Source organism: Salarias fasciatus, chromosome 6, assembly GCF_902148845.1.
Source record: "Salarias fasciatus chromosome 6, fSalaFa1.1, whole genome shotgun sequence".
In the NCBI taxonomy this organism is placed as follows: Eukaryota; Metazoa; Chordata; class Actinopteri; order Blenniiformes; family Blenniidae; genus Salarias; species Salarias fasciatus.
Genome location: NC_043750.1, coordinates 40,494,755 through 40,517,383, shown reverse-complemented (window position 1 = coordinate 40,517,383; position 22,629 = coordinate 40,494,755). Strand labels below are relative to the sequence as shown.

The window sequence follows — 22,629 nt, the reverse complement described above, 5'->3', positions numbered from 1 at the left end:
AGGCACAACATAAAACACAGCAGTAATAAATTTAAAAATCACACTATTTGGACGTCCTTAATACTGGCAAAAAGTGGGCTTGACAGCTGACATTCAGTTCATTTTACTCATGAAAAGTGTCTATTTTTAAAAGCACATCACTCAGAAAGTATAAATGTTGCACAATGCAAACTTCTACAGACAGAAACAAAGACTTTCTTTTTCCCCTTAATTTTGCTGTTAAAATACAGATTTCAAAGGAGTGAAATTGTTAAAAAGAATAAGTAAATATGTTTATTACATAGATTAAAAAAGCTTTATTAGCATTTATTATTTGGACGTCATGTCCGTGTTGTATCGAGGTTCAGCAGATCTCCGTGACAGCATCAGCCTGACATCCCATTCTGATTTCACTGTGCTTTGACCTCTGGTCCTTTTCAGTTGAATAAAGTCAATAATACAACAACTTGCAAAAAAAAAGAATTTAATCTTATAAGATTGTAAGGCAAAACACATGAAAGTCCACTTCAATTCTTCATATTCCGCTTTACACTCACCAGGAAGCATCTGTTTCAAGCCTTTTTATTTGGACTCAAATTCTCAATCTGGCTTAAAAACAAGAATAAGATTTAAATTAAACGGGTCCTGGGAAAGTTATTTCTATCCCTCGGTCATTTGGAACACAGAACAATCACTGATTATTGTCAGAACAGCTATGAATACTTAAAAGTGTAAAAATGAGCATAAACATATTAATGTTGCTACATATTTATTAGCATGTCTGACAGAGACGGTATGTATAGAATCAATGTTTATTATTCCAAAAGAAACCAAGAAAACAGAGTCAAAGAGAACCCCACAGACAGGAAACAGAATTCTTCTGAATAAACTGTGAAAAGTGTCTAAATACAGAAATCACCCAGTGGCCCAGAGGGGATTCTGGTTGAGGGTGAAAATAACTGAGAGACAGAGGAAACCGTCTTAGCAGCGTCAGGATTATTAGGAGATCATTCAGTTTCTCTCCACACCACAAAACCCAAAAGTTACTTATAAAAACTTAAAAAATTTAGAATGAACCAGTTCCACGTGTCAGCTGGTTGAGCTGTTAGTTGACTGTAACATACTCTGGATGGTGGGTTAACTAACCGCTGGTTGACTGAGTTAACAGCATCAGACTGAACAAAATGTGGCGAAGATTCAACAACCAACTAGTTATTTTCAGGAAGGACAGAATACGGCGTATTTAAAGTGAAGGACACAGTTTATTAGTAAGCACTAACTTAGTGATTCTAACAACCAAGACTGTAGTTGTTACAACGAACCAAGACTTTAGTTGTTATAATTAACTCAGACTCTAGTTATAATAACTAACCCAGACCTCGTGGTAAGATGAACGAGCTGAACTTGCAGCTGAAATAACTACTATTGAAGAATCATTTCCTCCAGACAGAATATTTTGTTCCATTTAACTGAGTCTCAGTCCTTCATTAATGACTGTTGTAACGTTCTAAACGTCCTGTTTCACCGGAGCTGCAGTTTGTTTCCGACACGCGGAACCAGGACTAACCAGACGAACTCTGAGCTGACGTTTACAGTGGTGGGCTGGGTTCTTCTGACAGTGTCAGACCAGATTACAGTACATAATCCAGACAAGCGTCTGTGTCTTCAGAGACATTACATGTGTTTGTTTTAAACAAATACCTTAAACAGGATTCATGTTTTCATCCAGTAGAGTCAAACTCCTTCACATCCGCAGTCCGTATCACAGATACTTACTCATCTTCACAAAAATCTCTCTTGTAAAGCTTATTTTCCCGCTTTGTGTGTGTCGGTATCAAACTGTCCACTCGGTGTGTGTGTGTGTGTGTGTGTGCGTGTGTGTGTGTGTGTGTGTGTCCAGCTTCACCACAGGTCTGGCTCCACCCACACGATCTTCTTCTGCTCCTCCCAGATGATGCCCCGCAGGTTGGTGAGCAGCGAGTTCTGGTCGCACCAGGAGTCGGGCGCCACGCTGTGGTACAGACACGGCAGCTTGTCCAGCAGCGGCTCCTCGTTCTTGGAGCAGCAGAGCAGCTGGTCCTCGGAGTGGCTGGGACGGAGCAGCTTCGACCTGCGACCGGCAACAGGTCAGGGGTCAGGTGGAGGACATGCAGCGGTGAGATTCAGGACTCTAGCTGGTCAGGAAAGGAAGTTCAAACCGGATGTACTTCAGTTTGCGAGCGCTGCGCGCCGTCTGGCCGATGAAGATGATGATGGGGTAGATCTTGAAGCGGTGCAGCCGTCGCACACAGTCCAGACCCAGCGGCAGCACGCAGTGGATCCCCTGAAAGGGGCAAAGGTCAGCGCCGTTTGAGAGGAGCAGCACCAGCAGCAGGGCTGCAGACGAGCTGCTGGACCTGAACTGGGTTTGAACCTCAACCTGGAACTCATTTACTGATTTATTAGCTACTGGTTTTGCAGATACAGGAATAAGACACTTGAAGGAGCCAGTTATCATTTCTCTGATTTGACCTGTAGGGGGAGCAGGATGGTAGGAGAAGAAGCTCAGGTGATAGGCTTCAGGTGTGTGAGAGAAACCACACACACACAACAATACACTAAACATTAACAATGGGGAAACACGGACCACTCGAAGACAAAAGCTTAGATCGTTTCTCTGTGATTTTTCCTCCTCTCACTTGACGCCTTCATCAACTTTGCACCCAAGTGCAGGTCCAACCAACCTCTTCATAAATCATCTGTGGAGCGAGGAAGCATTCAGGCCTAAAACTAAAAGTGGTGTTTTTCTTTCACACTCCAGTTTCCTTTCCTCTCTGCGTCACCGTGCCTGAGATTCCTGAGGAACAAGCTGTGGGAGGGCGGCGAGCGCTCTGACCTTATTCATGACTTTCTCCACACTCTGCAGGGTGTAGCAGCAGTTTCTTCCCTGCTCGCACTCCTCCAGGATCTCGGATTTCTGGAGTCTGGCAGCGTGTTCACTGGAGCTCAGCACCTCTGAGGAGCAGATTAAGGAAATGAGGTTATATAATACCGTCATGATAAGAACTCGTACTGTCTGAAGCATGACTCTCTTCTACACATCCTGTTTTCTAGTGCTGTATTTCGTTGGCGTGATGACTAAACTTTCCCTCGAACATGGCTTTGTTTCTCGTCGTCACTGCAGGAAACACTGGCACACACTGATTTTACGGTCTCGATAGTTTCCTCTTGGCTCGCCGCGACAGACAAGCCCATAAAACAACATTGCACAGTGTTTACTGAGCTCACAAAACGTACTTACATGCAGCATGAAGTCGGGAATGAAGGAAGAGACGCATGAGCAATATGAGCAAGACAACAGCAACAGGCTGAGAGGAGGAGGTGGCTGCTGTTCTAGTCACGACGGACGCCGGCTCTTACCGGGCTCACACAGCTGGAAGCCCTGCCAGCTGGCCAGCTTCTTGTCCAGGGTGCGGCCCAGGACGGTGGGCAGCAGCAGGACCGGTCTGCAGGTGGGGGGGACGTGGGGGGTGACCAGGGTGTAGGGCATGAGGGTCACGCAACTTTTGGGCGCAGATGTGTCTCCTAGAGAAGAAAGATCAACAGTATCTGTTTAGAGCTAAAGTGATGAAGGTTTATATGAAGCAATGCGCCGCTGCCGGCCCCGCCCCACGTCTGGGTGTCTCACCGGACTCTGCGCTCTTGTTGTGTTCCTCCTCGATGCTGACCCACAGAGGGTTCCTGCCCTGGCGCCCGGTGCTGACGATCCTCACTGCCTTCTGTTTGTTCTGGTCCTGATGAAGAAAGGAAACGTTCCACGTTGACACACCAACATGCTCCCTGCTGTCATTCTGCATTCATGCTTTTCTTACCTTCGGAGACTTCTTTGTTTGAAAGCTTATGTCTTCAAGTATTCGAATCAGGAGCCTCTGTGCTCTGTGGCAGGAGAAATCAGGTCAGCGCAGTCAGTTCACCTCATATTCACTTATATCGCCTGTCTTCATCTGTCTGTTCACTTTCCATCCCACCTTTATCCAACTTCATGTTGTGAAGAGGCTCAAGCCCAGCCCAGGTGGAAATCGGTAAAGGGCAGATCACAGAGACACCATCACCAACTAGTCACCAAGCAACTGAACAACCAAACAACTCAGCAACCTACCGACAAAACCAACCAAACAATCAAACCAATCAACAAACAGAACCAAACAACCAACAAAAGCAACCAAGCAACCAACCAACAAACCAGCCAACTGAGCAAGTAACCAAAAGAACCAACCAATCAACCAACAGAACCAACCAACTAATGGAACCAACCAACCAAACCAACCAACCAACAGAACCAGCCAGACGGATGGAGGAACTCAGAAGGATAAATTCAAACGAAACACAAATACATTTTGTCACACTCCAGTCTATAGAAGTGAGTTTTCATTGAAATGAGTTGCTGAGCTTATGACCTTATCAGACATGGTGTTCTCAAATCCAAAATGGAAGGTGTGTTTCACTCCAACAGCACATTCTCACCACTTCAGAACTTTACAGCCACATCCACTCATTCAAACACTCACACCAGGTGAGAAAGCTGCTATCTAAGGTCCCCGAGCCGGAGTTTAGTGTTTCTGACAGACTGACAAGGCAAGATGAAGGACTGAACCGTCAACGCTGTGCATCAGTTGGTGTTGGGGCCTTCAAAAGGATTCCTGGTCAGACTTCAGGTGAAGTTTGATTGTCCCGGCTCAGGACCAGCTGACCCACCTGTAATAATTGGGCACAGTTCCGCTCTGCAGGTCCAGCAGCTTCATGGGGTGAACCTGGCTGGCGTACCACAGGTCCTCGGCGCCCGCCGGCCTGGTGTTCGTCACGTGCAGGATGTCGTTGCAGGACACGGACAGAGTCCCGCTGGAGCCGGCGGCCAGAGACATGTTGACCCGGACGTAGAAGGAGTCTCCGGAGGACATCTTGCTGCCCTGCAGCTGCTGCAGCAGCGCCTCGTACTCTGACCAGAGGAGAACACGAAGGGCACTGCATTATGGGAGGAACGCGACTCTGTAGCTCACACGAACCAGTCAGCCATAACATTATGACCAGGTAGAGCCACAGGGTAGTCATAATGCTATGGTTTATTCACAAATCTTTTGTCCTTCAGTAAGTTCGCAACAGCTGGTGCATCGAATGTGACTGAAAAATGTCCAACAGCATTACAGAAGATTTGATTGTGAAGCTGAAACTTTAAAAAAGCTGATTTTTTTGACAAATGAGACAATGAATAGCTAGTTTTAGTAGTTTTCCACTTAAAATGCTAAAATAATTCAATTTTACACTTGAAATATGTAAACAAACAAAAGATTGATAAGCTAAAAAAAAATTCCCAAAACTTCAAGAAAAGCTGCATCATTTCATAAAACATGAGAGGTCTTCTCATTAGGGCTCTCAGGGTTAAATGGCTGTTTTGGAAGTGTCATCAGGTCTGAACGTGTGCTAAACTTGAAGCCAGCATTCTGTTGACTGATAATGTTTTATCTGTGGGAAGCTATTTTTAGCCCCGATGCAAAACAAAGACGCGCTCATAAATCCATCTGCTGGATCAACACTGCGTGTCGTTATTTTCCTGGCATGGCCGATATGAGAGGCTGCCTCGTGCGCGAGCTGGAAATCCCTCTTATCTGAAAACAAAACAGAGCTGCAGCTCCAATTTCAGCTTATTTACACTTTGACAGGCAGGAAGCGTCACTGCTGGACGATACTGATCACACAAGTATTCAAAAACAATATGGGCTCCAGCTTCAGTGAAATGTCTGAGTGAGATGTGAAATCTTCACTGAAGCATCGAGAAATCGTAGATTTAAACATGAGGTGATGAGGGGCGGGTTGCGGGCGGTACCGTCTTGTTTGGGCCGGAGGGAGAGGTGACAGAGGCCAGTGACCTGACCCAGAGCCCAGGTCGCCTCTTCCAAAGTGGAGTCCTCCAGGGTCATCCTCAGAGCCTTCTGGTTCTGCTCGTACTTCAGCTGCAGAGCGACAGCAGTGTGAGAAACCTGCCCACACACACACACACACACACACACACACACACACACACACCTCCACGATCTGTGCTCCCGGGCTGATGCCCACGGCGTGGGCGGCGCTGCCCTCGGTGACCTGGTGCACGAACACGCCGGTCTTGTTGCCGCCCACCACGCTCAGCTGGCTGGGCAGCGCCTCGCCCTGGAAGGACAGGCTCAGGATGCGGGCGGTGACGCGGAGCGCCTTGGGACGCGAGCGCAGCAGGAAGGGGGGAGCCGAGGTCTTCGAGGACAAGCTGGTGACAGACGAGAGGAACGGAGGAAATTATTCCACTTTCTCAACCATTCTAAGACTTTAAAATAAATATAAACTCTAGGAGTGTGTTTTGGACTGGATTCCTCCGTCATCTACTGTCAATGCCACCAATGAACCCTCAAAGGCAGGAAATGGTCCCATGCATGCAACCTGTGCATGCATGGGAGGAAAGCCATGCATGCACAGGAAGAACATGCAAACAGACGGGGGTGTTAGTGGAAAAGTCTGGAAGGAAAACCAGGGAACCGCCGGCTGACAAATGGTCATATCTCAGGAACTGTGCTGAAGGATAAACAGATACACATCTCAAAAGAGAGACTGACCCGCGATAAATGATGTTTCCATGCTTCATTCATTCGTTCATTCATTCATTCATTCATTCATTCATTCATCCTCTGCATATTCAACAGGACTGAAGCTGAAATATGACAGTGAAGCTTGATTAATTCAGAAAAACTGTTCATTTAACCAATACAATGTTTTTTTAATCGAAAGAGAGAATGAACGCTTTTATTTTGAAAAGCATTCTCATCATCTTCACAAGTGTCATTCTACATGATCGCAGACGGCAAGTTCATGTAATTCATCACTCTTATCCTGTAGTGTGTCCTTTTTGCTTTGTACTGTGTGTATGTTGTCTTATATTGTGAACATGCTCGCCCTCCTCTGCTGCTCTTCACATATTTTTCAGTTGATCAAACAAATTTCCTTGAAAATAACCATGATAATTACCTCGACTATATATATGTATATCAGTTACTTCTGTCATTCATGTCTCTGCACCAGCTGCTGGTCTCAAACCTCACTGAAGTCCCTGATGACCTTGAGGACACACGTGGCCTCGCATCAGGTGCAGGTGTCCACTTCCTGTTAGCAGTGATGTGTTTTGGTGAAGAGGACGGCCTCACCTGAACGTGTCCTCGCAGGGGGACAGCCCAGGCGCCTTCTCGTCTTCACCTCCTACTGAACAAAAGAGAGGCTGTTGGCATCCAGGGTGTTTCCTCAGAAACAACACGCCTGGTGGGCGTCTCGCTTTACAGCCCTGGCCCGGCACCAACAATCAACAACAACCGCTGGACGTGGAGACAGACGCTCGCAGACAGCTCCGGTTTCTGCATACGTACCATCGGGCAGAACCACGAAGTCCTCCAGCAGAGTGTCGCACTCCGTTGCTTCAGAGCTGGAAGTCAAAAACACACACATGAACGCCTCTCAGGGTTTCTCTTCCTCCAACATACACAGATACAATCACACACAACACACAGGTAACTCCTCTGCAGGTGTGTGCTGAGCAGTGCCCCCAGCCGGGACTGATGGAGGAAGAGTATATAGTCTTCCAGGAGCAGAAGGCCCAGTGTTCGGCTGACGCCCTTCAGCACCAGGAGACAGAAGCGATCGAGGACGCCGAGTTTGAGCGTTCGCTCTTTTCTTCTGTCCATCAGGCTGATTTGAACTGAGCCGTTGGAATCAGGTGACGGAGTCACGTCTCTCTGATTCCTGCAAGTTGATCATCCACCCGGAGCTCGAAATGACCGGATAACGACAACAGAAAGGAATGTCCAGCTCGGTGACGCCTCACATTTTTCTCTCCAGGTGGGAGGCCATGAAACTCTGCATGCCAAAAAATAAAAGACACACACACACACACACAAACTCGTACCTGTTGTCCTCGTACAGGACCTTTTTCCTGCGGCGGAGGGATTCTGGACTGGGCGGCTCGGCGCTCCGGGACCGGACGCTGCTGGCCACAGGGTCTTCATACTACACACACAAACACATTGACACACACAGGTTTTCATCACAGGAACCAGATGAATCATTTCCTGCTCAGACGGGACTTCGTCATTGTCGCTTTACACCGGTGTGAAGCTGCTGTGGCTTTTCACAGGACAATTTCAGAGGAATGTTTGCAACAGTGTCATTAAAGCTACGACACAAAGCGAGGAGTCCAGCCCTGCAGGAATGAGGCGTCAGCAGGAGCGGGAAGTCCAGCCTTGTCACCGTTATGCAACGGGCCTCATTAGCAGAACAATGGCGGCTGAGCGGACGCTGTCACACACCTCTGAGCTGAAGAAGCTCCTGGACATGGGGTTGACGGCGTCCATGCGCCGCAGCCTGCGTCTGGGCGGGACGGGACACTCCTCGCCGCTGGACTGCGGGCTGTCGAAGCTCACGTCCCGCTCCTGGGACACAGACACCGGGTGAGACGTGGACGTGTGTTTTCCCGGGCGGTTTGGGTGAGGGTTTACCTCCGAGCTGTGCTGCCGCTCGCGGGACCGGCGCTTGGCGTGCAGACAGAAGACGCGCTCCTGCAGCTCCATCAGCTGGTCCCTCAGCGCGTCCTTCTCGGCCAGGACCCGGGTGATCATGGCCTGGGCCTCGTCTCTGGACATGTACGCCTGGAAACACACCGTCACTCAACACCGCCCTTCACACGGGGGAAAGTTCACGCTTCGGGCATGAACGCTGTCGTGGAAAATGTGACTGTGCAGAACGAGAAAATGCACATTTCAATCTACAGGAAAGGAGCGCTGCGTCTGGGGGAGGGAGCTCCTCTCTCCACAAGCATTCTTGTGAAGTTCAGAACAATAAGAGGCCGAAACTGCAGGTGACTTGTTATTGTTGTTGTTTATGAGGCATGACAGAAAAACTGACGTGTGCAAAAAACCAGCAGCGAACCGTAGAGGACAGAAATATCCAATCCTCCAGATCCATCAAAACATTCTGATGAATTTTGATTCAGATCTCTCATTTTTCAAATCCTGTAGAGGAGGATTCTCTAAATTCATTAAACATTCCAGCTTTCTAGATGAAAACGAGGAAATACTGTTCTTCACACAGACACACAAATGCCAAGAATAAAGTGAACATTAAATTTCTTTTTTTCTAAAGTTGGAATTTTCCCAGTTTGATACAGATCATGAGGATATCATGATTTCATGACAAAGAAATATGTAAAAATTCTTTTCTGAAATCTCTTAAATGCAGCCCCCACCCCCAATTTACCCCCCAATTGAAATGAATTTCAATTTTAAACGAAATAACTATTCAAAGAGCTGAAGAATGAGTGACGAGAGGAAATGTATTTATGCACAGATCGCTTCATTTAGAAATAAGAGAACAAAAGCCTGGAGGCGGGTTTTAAGGAATTGCTTTGATGATATGATGAGAATCTCCGATCTCATCTCAAACACTCTTTGTTTGTTTTCGCAGCGGCTGGAACCCTGAAGCAGGTATGATGGAGCTGCTGAGACTTAAATCATCACACTGAGCTGCTTCACTGGATCAGAGGAGGCCTGACAGCTTTCAGGGTGTGGAGGAACAACAGAGAAACGCCGAGTGAATCACCCGAGTGAAACACAGTCTGATCATACTGACACACACACACACACACACACACACACACACACACACACACACACACACACACACACACACACACACACACACACGCACGCTCAGTCTTGTATTTCTATCCTTGTGGGGACCGTCCATTGACTCCCATTCATGTCTAGCCCCTAACCCTGACCCTTACCCTAACCCTAACCCACACCACAACAAAGCCTAACCCTAAAGAAATGTTTTTGCACTTTTACTTTTTTCAGTAACAACAACATGGTCAAGAAAACACTGTTTCTCCTACTTAGGACCGGAAAAAGGTCCCCACAAGGCACGTCGTTCCACGTTTTGCTATCCTTGTGGGGACATTTGGCCCCGACAAGGATAGAAATACGAGAACGCACGCACGCACAAACACATCTGGTTTTAATTTGTTTGCCCTGTGTTTTGACTGGCAGGCTCAACCTTGCCAGGCTGCATGCCTTCTGGTCTGCGTCCAGTCAATCAATCAAACTTTATTTTTAGAGCACCTGTCCTTCTATTAAAGTGTTTTGTGACAGGTGAATTGTTACAACATAACATCTCTGAGGGAGGAAGTAGGGTTGTTGAAGCCAGATGATTTTCAGTTCGTGTGTTTACATGGGGATTTTTATTCCTTTATAAATCCGAATAAAGTCTAATTCCGTTCTAAAATGACCATGTAAACATCTCAGGATTAAGTTTGAATCTGAATAGACTGGTGGGTTTCTTCTCTTTTTGAAACATTAGGTGCGACTTCATTCTGGTCGTTCTGCTCCGTCGTGATGACGCAATATTCCAAGATGGCGGCCCGCGGTCCGCGTTTCGACTCGTACAGAGTCGATTTATTTAACAGCAGTTTTAGAAGAATTGGATATAATGAAACGAGCAGATCGACGCTTAACAACGCTGACATTTTCAAAGCTGTAGCTTCAAAGTTAATCCAGAAAGAAAGACGAGAAAAACGCTGTTTACTTCCGGGAGACGTCAGTATGTCACGGCCGCCCCGTCCAATCAGAACGCTGCACAGACCCCGGCGTGAGAGAGGATTTAAACCCTTGGTTTCCCATGTAATTACGACGCTCATGAATATAATTCTGAATTACTTAATTAAGAATAAACTAATTCAGAATTAGAAACACCTGTAACCACACTCACTGAGGGCAGAAACTGAACGCCTGTACTTCGCTTTGTATGTGTGCAACGATCTGTGTGTGTCTGCAGCATGATTTGTGTCTGGTATATTTTGGGTGTGTGTGTAATATTTGTGTGTGAGTGTTGGGATTTGCATGAATTTGTAGACTCTGAGTGACGTTTGGGGCAAAAAACAAAACAAAAACAAAAAAAAAACAAACCCACAAAGGGTTTCCCACACATTTCTATTGGGTTGAGAGGAAGCAAAAAGAAGTAGGCCTTTGTATGGACACACAAATCTCAGTATACACACACACACACACACACACACATAACTCAGGTTACACAGTGCACTGTCTGTAATCACACGAATGTGTGCAAAAATATCAGTGTGCACACACAAATCTCTTTCCAAACACAGCTATTGTCGCGCATGCAGTCTGGTGCATGCAGATTAAATTACAGGCAAACAAAAGCCAAATCACACACTCAGACACACACACACGTACACACACACTTGGGTACCTGGTCCCGCTCCACCTGCAGGTCTCTCATCTGGTTCTGGATCACGGTGCTCTTCTGCTGCTGCATCTTACACTCCATGGTCAGTTTCTGCACCTGGTGGCTCAGACACTCCTTCTGCTCCAGGAGCTGAGGGACATACACACACACACACACACACACACGCGCTCACGTTATTGTGGTTTTAGTGTTCATGTCATAAAAAAAGACTGAATGACACACTTTCCGTTTTCACTCCAGCTGAGCTGAAATAAGCTGCATGTTTCTGCTGATCTGACTGATGATTGTTGACTTTTCTTTACTGATGGTTTTACTTCCTGAGCGCACACACACACACACACACACACACACACACACGGACAGACCCCCTTCTTGTCCCGCAGCAGCTGCTCGTTCTCCTCCCGGTAACACCGCAGCTGCTCCGCCAGCTCCACCTGGCTGTCGATGGCCTCCGCCAGGTCCTGGGCCAGGATGTCCTGCCGGGCCTGGGCAGACAGAACACAGGGAGACGCTCGCTCTGGGCCGTGCGCCGACGCGACGGGACGTTCCCGGCGGTCCTCACCGGGTCCAGCTTCTGGGCCTTGGCCAGCTGGCTGCGGAGGCTGCGGACCTCCTCCTGCAGCTGAGGCGAGGCGGCGGAGGAGGCCAGCCGGCGCGAGCGCTGCCTCTGCAGCTCGTTCTCCGTCTGGGCGCTCTGCAGCTCCGTCTGGAGCTGGTACAGCTGCAAACAAGGCCGGAACACACTCATCAGGGGGCAAACAAAGCCAGGAAAGCCCCACGGACTGCAGCCACAGAGCGAGTTATTGGCTCAATAAAGTCTTCCAGCACTGAGAGCGGCCTTCATGGAGGCCATTCATGAGACGATTCAGTGGAAACGCAGAGACAAGGCAGGAACCATGAGTCCAACACGGGTCCCGCGGTGTTCAGAGGCACTGAAATCGTCTTGAGACGCTCAGATTTCATCTCTGTATGGATGGCGGGCACTCTGCTCGTGGTTCTGGCTCCAGTCCTGATCCTGCTGGACTTCAGTCACCAGAATAATAAACCAGCTTGGTCCACCAACTACTGGACCTGCATGAAAACTACAGAATTCTCAGTTTTTGTTGTTTTGACATTCGGGGCAAAACTTTTCTTAAAGGAAAATGTCTTCTCTTGAAACGCCGTGGCGTGAACAGGCCCTCAGATGTTCTGTCCAGAAAGTGATTCTTCTTCAATCTTGTTGGTTTTACGGGAAAGTTTCTTTGTTCTCCGACTGGATTCGGTTACATTTACTTTGTCAGATGGAGCTAAAGCATAAAGCAGGAGGAGCTCAGCCTCCGGTTTCAGTGTTCTTCAGAGAACGCCCCCGCCCCGCCTCCACCCCTCCTCCATCACCCACCTGCAGGTTGAGGTCGTGCAGCCTGCTGTTGACAGACGCCTTCTCCTCCATGGTGGCGGTGTAGCGGATGTAGAGGTCGCACTTCTCCTCCTTCAGCTGGGTGACCTCCCTCTGCAGGGAGCTCAGGTGCCTCTGCAGCCGCTGGTTCTCCGCCCGGAGGCAGCGGGCCTTCTCCTCCTGCTCCATGATCTGCTTGATCTCCGCCTCCAGGGACTTGCACTGCTTGCGCTTCTCGGCGGCCTCCTCGCGGGCGCCGTGCAGCTCCTTCTGCATCCCGGTCACGGCGCGCACCAGGTACTCCGTCAGCTCCGAGTACTTGATGAGGCCTGAGGAGAGAGGAGCCTGGTGAGAAGGCTGCAGGGCGCCGGGGGGGCCGGGGGGCCCGGGGAAACCCACCGCTGAACCGGGACGGCTCCGTGCTGGGCTTGCGGCCCGTCACCGTGGTGTAGATGTTGGGGTAGTGGATCATCAGGGCCTCCAGCAGGGCCACGCCGCCGTTCCGGCCCTGAGTCCTCAGCAGGTCCAGCATGTAGCCTGGAGCAGCGGGGAGAGGCTTCACACATCAGTATTATTGAGTCACGTTAGAATAAAGACACACACAGAACTTCATTGTTGCGCTGCAGCGAAGCATCTTAAATTCAGTGAGACATTTTGCCAAAAATGGGACAAAAGTAATAAAATTAATATCAAAACACGGAGAAATATCTCATTTCTGTTGAAACCAGCCCTCATGTGTGGTTTCTGAGCAGTTGCAAGTTTGTCTTTCCAGAGATTCTGCTCAGATTTCAATAACATCTTAGCAGAATTGAAAAATTCAGGTCTGAAGCCTGGTTATAAAAATGCGACCATTCAGTTTTCTTCCAATTCAGGTATAAATATTACACATATCTAACATGAATTTTACATGTATTAATATTAACACCAAGTGTTTTAAACAGTGTGCTTCTAAAAACAGTTTTTTAAAGATTTCAAGTTTGAATTTCCTGACATTTCCAGCTGTTGCTTTCAGTTTTAAAATCTGATTTGAGCAGCACGTTTCAAAACGTTTCAAGTTTCTTCACAATTTGCATGCTTTTAAAAAATGTTTTAGGCTTATTCTGCATTAATCTCAGGTATCAAAATAACAAAACGCTCGATTTTCCATCATATTGTTCACTTTCCTGTTCTATATTATGGTCTTTTTCAAGTATATGACAATAATGAAACATAACAGAGTCCTTTTTAATCCTTTCTAATTCTAAAACCTTCTAAAACCTTCTCCAGCGTGTGTGACCGGTGTGTGTGGATAACTCTGTTCTCAGATGCAATAACCCGGGAGGAGAAGAACCCTGGCGGAGTCTCACTGGTCCTCATGCTGCGGTTGTCCAGCTTGTGGCTCGACAGGATCTCGTCCTCGTCCAGCTCGGTGAGGACCCGGGCCTGCCTCAGGTACGGGATCAGGATGCAGGGCCGCACGTCCTTGGAGATCCGGTACCGGTTGTCGTTGATCAGCTCCCACAGTTCCTCCTCTCCCATCTCCTTCAGGTCCGGCCGCTCCGGGACGAAGCTTTCAGCCATGCTGGCCGCTGCTGTGCGCAAATGACGCGCTCCTGTCGGCTCCTCTGCGCGCCGCTGCGCTCCTTTACGCACCGAATGCGTCCCGCAGCGCAGCGCAGCGACTGAAGAAGCAGTCAGTGAACCGGACCAGCTCTGTCCACGCCCTCTCTCTCTCTCTCTCTCTCTCTCTCTCTCTCTCTCTCTCTCTCTCTCTCTCTCTCTCTCTCTCTCTCTCTCTCTGTGTGTGTCAGAACCTGTAAAACGAGGCGGTGTGATGCAGCTGTGCGGCGTTGGCTTCCATCCATTCATTTTGTGGATGTTTGTTCCACTGGTCTCGCCTCAACTTACCGACTCAAAAAGAACCGATTAGGTTAGATAGCCTGGATTCAAATCCATGTATTCATCAAGGGGAATCGTGCAGTGAGGCCAGAGTGCAAACCACTGCACCGCAGCGCTGACTGACTGACTGCTGCAGGACCTGAGTTGTGCTCCTGATGCTGAAGGGGACACAGAGAAGGGGCCTCAGCGATTCCGCCTCATGAAGCAGACTCACTTTATCGTTTCTTTAACCTGGAGGTTTGCTCAGGCAGCGACGCCCGGCCTGTAATCACCACTGCGTGTGTTTGACAGGTCGAGTGTGTGTGCAGGCGAACAATGCAGCTCTGTAAGTCAGACATTAGAGCGCGTCTTAATAATTCCTGATCACAACAGAGCAAACACACACATATGAGTGTGAGACGGCGGGAGCAAACAGAGAGCGGCCCGGTGCAAAGTCCTGGTCCAGCAGACAATGGAGCGCTGCAGGCCGGGGTCAGGCGGTCTCCCGGTGTGTAAACCGGCTGTGCTGAGCAGGGTTTGATCAAACACAGCAGGACCGAGATAAACCGGTGTGAACGACACACAGACGTCACGGGTCTGCAGGAAGCTGCGGCCCTGAACGCAGCGCCAACAGGAAGTGGAGAGCAGGAGGTTAAAGAGGACTCTGCCTTCTCTTCCAGGTGGCTTTAGGTGGGAACTCAGCTTTTTGAGTTTTTATTTTCCTTCATTCATTAAAATACTTGTGAATTTGACTCGGAGTGTGTTTTACCCTCCTGGACGTGACCTCAAACATTTCTCTAAATGAGCTGTGAGTGCTGAAGAGCTGGACATGAATATCAGTCTGTGTTTGTACAAGTTTGTATAATTTTCTCGTATTTTGATAAGAACATTCAGATAATTCAGGTTTCTAGACTTCAGTGCTTGTCAACACAATGAGCGCCTCATGCAGTGTTCATCTTTGGTTTTAGGTACTCTGGTTAACTTTTACAGCCCAACAAACACTTTACTAGAGACTCTAATAGTGTGTGTGTGTGTGTGTGTGTGTGTGTGTGTGTGTGTGTGTGTGTGTGTCCTGTGATGGACTGTAGACCTGTCCGGTTGGTTGTCCTGCAGACGCTCCCCAGAGTTAATAACAGAGGAGAAAGACGTCCACACCCTCCGTCCTGCTACACCCAGAGCGTGTGAAGACGCTGATCCTCTGATCCTCCGGGTCTCCGGGTCTCTGTTCTCTGGTTCTCTGGTTCTCTCTTCTCTCAGCCAGAGAAACTTAACACAGGTGATGTTTTCCTTTTGACTCCAGTACAAAGCAGAGCTTTATAAATGCAGTTTAATGTGATGAAATGCAGAAAGAGATGAAACAGCTGTGAACTGGACCAGACTCCTCAAACCAAACAGAGCAGAACCAGACGTCCCGGACCCGGACCCGGACCCGGACCTGCTCCAGGCCTGCTGTGATCCAGTCTGCTGGAGCGGATCAGCTTCAGTCGGCGGCTCACAGCTCGCTTCATGTCACTGTAACCGATCCAGGACGGTCCCCATTCAGCAGGTAGAACCACAGAAACTCAGAGTGATAACAACAGTTTGAATCCATGAGGAAGACTTTCTTTTCCACTTGAACAGAAACACGAGGAAACAGCAGCTGGAAATACCAGCGATGTCAACAAAAGACAGAAAACAGATCAGCAGGACCGAAGAGACAAACTCCGTTGATGTTCGGTCAGATAAACACGTGACGGCGTCATATTCGAGAAAGTGGGGAAAAAGTACCGCGTGCATGCTCGACTGAGCTGTGGGGGCCTTCCCTCCAACCTCTGAACCGTGCTGATATACACACACACACACACAAACACACACACACACACACACACTGCCTGCAGGTGGAATGAAAACACTCCACATGCAACCAGGAGCCGGTTCAACAGCATTACACCACAGAGAGGCCGACTGCTCAGACACACACACACACACACACACACACACACACACACACACACACACACACACACACACACACTCACACACACACACACACACACACACACTCACACACACACACACACACACACACACACACACACACACAGCTTAATTACTAATGCTAAATAGTCCCTGTGGATCGGTGCTAATGCTAACTGCTAACCCGTGGCCCGTCAGAGACACATTTCAGTCTGAAGAACCAGGTAAACAGGAGTTTACTGAAACAGTAACTCTTCATCCTCAGGGCAGAGATGAAGGAGACGCAGAACGGATTCTGTTGAAGTATCTCTGACGTCTTTCTGCTGCTAAAGCAGCTTCATACACAAAGTCTTCCTCTCTGGACTGAAGCAGGATCTGCTGACGACCTGCTGTCTGCAGGACACAGCGAGGGAGCGCGGCTCTGACCTCTGATGGGTTTTTGCTGATAAACCTGACACAGTCTCATCTGGTGTAGCATTAGCTCTGAAGGTGCATTTGAGGGATGAGCAGCAGGTTTGATTCCAAACCTTCTCTGCTGATGCTGAACATCTCGTGACTCTTGGTCTCACATACGAGCAGGATTTATTGGAGGATTTATTGACTTTAATCTCAAATACAGAAAACACAAATGTGTTTATCAACTCCTCATGTTTATATCTTCACCTCCCTCCTCCTGCCCTGCTCTCTACTTGCTCCTCCCTCTGCCCTCCTCCTCCTCCTCCTCCTCCTCCTCCTCCTCCTGCAGCTGGAAGTGAGCAGCTAGAGCCCGGACCGGGCGGCGCAGCGCCCCCTGGTATTGGGGGAACTCCTCGCAGACGCGGTGCAGGATGCTGCTGAGGCCGTGTAGACGCTCCAGCAGCTTCTGCCGGGCGGCTTCGCCCGCCGGGCCGGTGGAGGAGGCCCGGTAGCTCCCAGAATGCACCGCCTGCAGCCTCTTGACCCGGCTCTGCAGGAGCGGCAGGAGGGCCTGGTTCTGAGGGGGCACACGGGGTTCAGGTTCAGGTCCAGGTGTGTGTGTGTGTGTGTGTGTGTGTTCCTCACCGTGTCCCTGCTCTCCTGCAGACTGGTCAGGTTGGAGTCCAGCGTGTCGTTGGCCTCTCGCAGCTCCGCCGCCCGCCGCCTCTGCTGCTCCAGCCTGCTGCTCACTTCCTCCCGGCTCTGCTGCAGCTCTCTGACCCGCTGCACGCAGTCTGCCACCAGCTGGACACACACACACACACACACACACACACACACACACACACACATACACACACACACACACACACACTCATGTCCACTCTGCCGCAGCGCCCCTCCTCCACCGCCTCCACCCACCCTGTGTGTGTCGTGGATCTGGCGCTGCAGTCCGTGCACGCCGTGCACGCCGAGGCTCAGCGCTCCCTTCGTCCGCTGCTTCCTGTGCGGGGCTCCGGGATGGAGGGCCCGGCGCTGCACCATGCTGCCCCAGCGCTCCACCGAGGCCTCGCTGTCCCGCAGCAGCTGCTCCCGCCGCTTCACCAGGCGGCCCAGGCGCACCTGCAGCCGGCGCAGAACACACACACCAGGACTGATCAAACCTGTGAGCTCCGTGAGTTTCTCTTGACAATGAAAGTTGTTTTTAAAGTGTGAGAAGAGGAATGTCCTTCAGCACCTCCTGTTCTTGATTCCCGTGGTTTTCAGTGAGCGTACCATAAAGGGTTAAAAATGATAACACACAGCGCTCAGCTCAGACCTCCACACATCCACCCATCCTCCTGCTGTACCTCCATGCGGTGGATTTCAGCCCTCATGGTCTGGATGTCCTCCTTCCCTGCGTCTGCGTCCACAGCAGCATGAGTCTCCTTCACCAGCTGCGTCTTCTTCTCCCACAGCATCACCTGCTGCCTGCAGCAACGACACCCGGCCGGTGAGGCAGGACCCGGCGGCGGCGGCGGCCGGGGAGGCGGACACGAAGCGGCGACTCACTCCGCCTCCAGCAGGCTGCTGAGCAGCAGCTCCTTGTCCTCCTGCATCCTGTCGTGTCGGGCCTGCAGCTGGATGGACTCCCGCTCCGCCTCCTGGTCACAGGCGGCGGGGGGTCAGCGGGTTTCCCGGTCGGGGGGTGGGGTGGCGGCGGCGGCGGCGGCAGCGGCGGCGGCGGTACCTTGAGCCTGTGGATGAAGTGCGTCTCCATCAGGGCGTTCTCCTGCTGCAGCGCCCGGCCCAGCCGCTCGTTCTGGCTCAGCAGGGAGCACAGCTTCGCCCGGTCTCTGTGCAGGACGCCGGACTTCGCCTCCACCGCCGCCACCTCCTGCTGCTCCGACTCGATCTGGCCTGGAGGGAGAGCGGTGAAACGTGAAGTTCTGGTGCGGCTTACCTCTGAAGAAGCGGGATTGCTGCCGCCTCCACTTCACTTTGCAGAACTTCACCTTCTCCTGGACTCATTGACCTGCTCAAAGGAACCCAGTGCATGTGTGAGTGTGTGTGTGTGAGGCGTACTGTCCAGCCAGATCTCCCTCTGCCGCATGGCGGTGGTCTCGGTCTGCAGCCGGCGGACCTCCCTGCCGCGGGCCTCCAGGTCCTGGTTCAGCCCCACCAGCGCGTCCTGCTGCTTCATCCACAGCTGCTTGGACGTCTGGATTCTCGCCGCCAGCTCGTCGCTCTGAGCCGCGATGGCGTGGATCCGGATGTGCATGGGGCTCAGGTCTTCTTGCTGGAAGCAGATGGGTGTGAGCGGAGGCGGCGGCCGGTCTCACGCTCCTCGGTCGTGCCGGTGTCTCACCGCCGTGCTGGCCACGATCCGGCCGATCTTCTTGTGGAGGCTGGCGATGGCCGCCTGCTTCTGCTCGATGAGGGTGACGAGCGAGGACGTCTTGCTCTGGTGGCGGCTCAGCGCGGCGTTCTGCTTGCTGATCTGCTCCTCCAGAGCCTCCTGGGTGAAGCTCAGGCCCGACACCTGCTGCTCCGCCTGCTGGATGCTCAGCCTCACCGCCAGCACCTCGTTCTCCTTCTGGAACAGCTGCCGCCGCTGGAAGAGACAGAACGCTCGCGTGTTTTTCTTCTGCTGGAGATAAACTGATAACCTGCAGGTTGGCGGTTCAGCTGATGAGAAGCTCAAAGTGTTTTTGGAAGCGCCGACCTTCTCGTTGCGTAGCGCGACCATCCTGCCGGCCAGCCGCTGGGAGTACTTGGCGGCGTTGGCGTGGCCGAGCTGCTGCTGCAGGTGCGTCATGACGGCGTCCTCCAGCTCCAGACGGACGCGCTCGCTCTTCTCCGCCTGCCGCCGCCGCTCGCTCAGCTCAGCCCGGAGGCTCCCGCTTTCCTATAAGGATCAGAGCAGAGAGCAGGTGAGGCCGCGGCCGGCGGGACGGGCGGCGGGAGGACGGCGTCGCGGGCGTCCACCTTGGCCAGGGCGTCCTGGACGCGCTGGGTCTCCTCCAGCGTGCAGAGGCAGGCGGTGTAGTGCGCCCGCACGGCGTCCCTCTGGGCCTGCCTCTGAGCCAGCAGCTTCCTGGACGCCTCGCCGTCCGCCTCAGCCCAGCGCAGCTGCAGCGTCAGCGCCTCGTTCCGCTCCTCCTCCTCGGCGGTGGACTTCCTGTAGCCCTCCGTCTCCCTCTGCACCAGAACCAGCTGATGCTGGACGTCACTGCGGTGGAGAGAGGCGGTGGAGGAGGACTGCAGACACTCCCCGGGCCCTGCTCCGTCCCGGGTCTCACCGAACCGCCTCCTGCATGGCGCCCAGGGCGTCGTCCTGCCTCCTCATGGCCAGCAGGTGGCTGTTCCACTGCTGAGCCAGCTGCTTCCTGGCCAGCAGCAGCGCCTCCAGGTCCAGGTCAGCCTGGCAGGACACACACACACACACACACACACACACACACACACACACACTGAAGGTGTTACCTGGACTTCCAGGTCTGGAACCGCAGCGGTCCTGACGGTTTAAGGCACCTCGGACAGAGCCGCCTTGGCGGCCTGCGTTTCCTCGGGCAGGGCACTGATGTGGGCGTCGTACATGCTGCTCTGCTCCTTCAGCCGCTCCAGCTCCACCGTCAGACGCTCCACGTAGAAGTCCTGACGGAGAGGAGACGCCGGGATCAACCCGGGAGGCGGCGCCAGACGGAGCTGCCGGCGCCGCCTCCCGGGTAGAGCACCTGCTTCAGCTTCTGCTCCTCCGCCTGCGTCCTCCGGCTCGCCGCCTTGCTCGCCACGTTGTGCAGAGTCTTGAGCTTGGAGCTCAGGTCCTCGCTGACCTCCTGTGTGGAGAGGAGCCGCTGGGCGAGGCGGTCCAGGTCCGCCTGTAAGTGAGAAACTGGGAAACGTGCAGGACGGGTTTATTCTGCACTTCCACTGCCGCAGGACAGGCGAAGGGATCCGAGTGGCCGGACTCCTCCCTCACCGCCGGCCTGGGCCTCGCCGTGCTCTCTGCTGGTCTGGTCATACTGGCCGCTGGTCTCCTCCAGCTGCTCCCGGGCCTGCTGGTGCCGGGCCTGGGCCCGGTTCTTGGCCTCCTGCTGCTCCGCCAGCCTGCGTCTCTGCCGGGCCAGCTGCTCCTGCTTGCTGAACATCTGGCAGGAGGTTTCCTCCGTGCTGCTCTGGACGGCCTTCCTCAGCTCCAGCTGCGGGCGGAGGAGAGGGGGAGGGGTCACAGAGCAGCCGCCGCCCACACCACCCGGACCGGACCGGACCGGACCGGACCGGACCGGACCGGAGCTAACGCGAGACCTTTTCCTTCAGGGCCAGATCCAGCGCCTCTCTCCGGGCCAGGAGGATTCTGTTGAAGGCAGCTTGTCGCTTCCTGACCAGAGGCTGAAGACGAGAGGACACGGAGAGGTCAAAGGTCAAAGCAGCGCAAAGTACGAGGTGTGAAGCTCATCAGCTAAGTTCAGAGAAAATCATGTTCATGGCTGAGCAGGGTTTCTTCATGGTGTTGAATATAAACAAGACATTTAAAATTTGTAGCAAATAAACTGAAAATCATTCAATTAGCTTGAACTCATAAATCCTTGAGATTAAAAATGCAGAATCTCATAATATTTTGAGATCAAACCCAGCTGGCATTTTAGCGTTGAATAACTGTTGACTCAACGTCAGGTATCAATGTTGAATAACCGTTGAATTTTGTTTCGATTTTGCAAATCTGATCAACGTTGAAATCACATTATTTCAACGTCATGTCTTCAACCATGAAGCAATGTTGGTTTTAGTTCAACTGAGCAGTATGGCAGCAAAAGTGCAGAAAATTAAAAATTAAATTGACCGTCAGGCTTGCAGTCTGAGGTTCAGGCATATTCTTTGAGTCATTTATGCTTGTCATTGCAAACAGGTGAAACACGGGATTCGATCTCAAGACCTTCTGTCGAGTGAACATCAGCCCTACCTGTTGAGCTATTAGTGTATTGACCAGTTAATGTGTAAAGGGGAAGGTGACCACTAGTCTGCACAAAACTACTTATCCTGAATTACAGTGCAATGCACACGAAACAAAGTGGAGCTTTTAAAGATGTTTCTTCTGTGTTTCACCCAAGTTCACAATTGGATGGAATTACGTACTAAATTTAACTTGGGCGGCTCTTTTATTAGATATATTAAAATGAAATACAAGGCGGGGTTAACATTTACATAAACATTTTTTCCAATGGTAAATTTATCAACGTTGTCTGGATGTTGAAACAACATTGTTTTTCAACTGACATATTTCAGCTAAATTTTTAGAAGTCATGGTTTTAAAAATACTGACGATTAGATATACGTTAAAAAAATGTTGATATTTCAATGTTGATTCCACAGTGAGTTTACGACACAACTTCAACCAACGTCAACGTTGTTTTGACGTTGAATTAACGTTTTTCATCAACTGACATTATTTCAGCTAAATTTCAACGTTTAATGTCGGTTGAATGCCACCTGGGAATGTTTCCCCTGTTTCTTTTAACCCAAAGCTTAAAGGTCAACTTCTTTGAGATTCGCCTGGAAGCAGATAAAACCATGAAACCATCGTCTAAAAGCTAACTAGGAAGGGAATACTCATCAGACATGTTCAGGGTCCAGAACAAACAAGTCCTCCTCTTCTTCCTCCTCCTCCTCTTCCTCCTCCTCCTCCTCCTCCTCTGACTCCTGATGCTCCATGCCTCCTGATGTGACTGGGTTTGAAAGTGTCTCGGCGTTTTCCTGCACTAAAACACACAATC

General features: G+C 50.9%; 2 protein-coding genes across 4 annotated transcripts; both read right to left on the bottom strand.

Annotated features, from left to right (window-relative positions):
* Positions 1-777: 777 nt before the first annotated feature.
* Positions 778-14,290, bottom strand: card14 (caspase recruitment domain family, member 14). Of its 3 annotated transcripts, none has more exons than XM_030095181.1 (20): positions 14,014-14,290; positions 13,067-13,204; positions 12,671-12,996; positions 11,855-12,013; positions 11,658-11,777; positions 11,296-11,421; positions 8,529-8,678; positions 8,340-8,462; positions 7,940-8,040; positions 7,404-7,459; positions 7,188-7,242; positions 6,040-6,259; positions 5,840-5,966; positions 4,714-4,954; positions 3,831-3,894; positions 3,647-3,752; positions 3,379-3,543; positions 2,855-2,973; positions 2,178-2,302; positions 778-2,089 (listed from the first exon to the last, which is right to left on the bottom strand). In XM_030095181.1, exons 1-20 carry the CDS (start codon positions 14,225-14,227, stop codon positions 1,882-1,884), a joined length of 2,943 nt encoding a protein of 980 aa, XP_029951041.1. In that variant the 5' UTR covers positions 14,228-14,290; the 3' UTR covers positions 778-1,881. The 3 variants fall into 3 exon arrangements, with proteins under 3 accessions (XP_029951041.1, XP_029951043.1, XP_029951042.1); XM_030095183.1 differs by having other exon boundaries at positions 2,187-2,302; XM_030095182.1 differs by having other exon boundaries at positions 7,188-7,239.
* A 2,917-nt stretch (positions 14,291-17,207) lies between these two features.
* On the bottom strand, positions 17,208-22,567 carry ccdc40 (coiled-coil domain 40 molecular ruler complex subunit; the record flags this gene model as incomplete). The annotated part of the gene is made up of 16 exons (XM_030093445.1): positions 22,475-22,567; positions 21,164-21,247; positions 20,838-21,057; positions 20,593-20,750; positions 20,390-20,512; positions 20,158-20,279; positions 19,844-20,087; positions 19,581-19,763; positions 19,224-19,469; positions 18,941-19,154; positions 18,606-18,775; positions 18,428-18,519; positions 18,226-18,346; positions 17,798-17,998; positions 17,522-17,680; positions 17,208-17,453 (listed from the first exon to the last, which is right to left on the bottom strand). Coding segments are annotated over exons 1-16 (2,676 nt in total), but the record flags the coding sequence as incomplete, so codon positions are not given.
* Between the last annotated feature and the right edge of the window lie 62 nt (positions 22,568-22,629).

Excerpts from the sequence above, each read along its gene's own strand:
- card14 (XM_030095181.1), bottom strand. The coding sequence starts at position 14,227 with ATGGCTGAAAGCTTCGTCCCGGAGCGGCCGGACCTGAAGGAGATGGGA. Across the intron at positions 5,967-6,039 it reads CGGGAGCACAGATCGTGGAG|CTGAAGTACGAGCAGAACCA; the intron begins GTGTGTGTGTGT and ends GTCGCTCTGCAG. Across the intron at positions 3,895-4,713 it reads ACTGTGCCCAATTATTACAG|AGCACAGAGGCTCCTGATTC; the intron begins GTGGGTCAGCTG and ends CTCCTGCCACAG.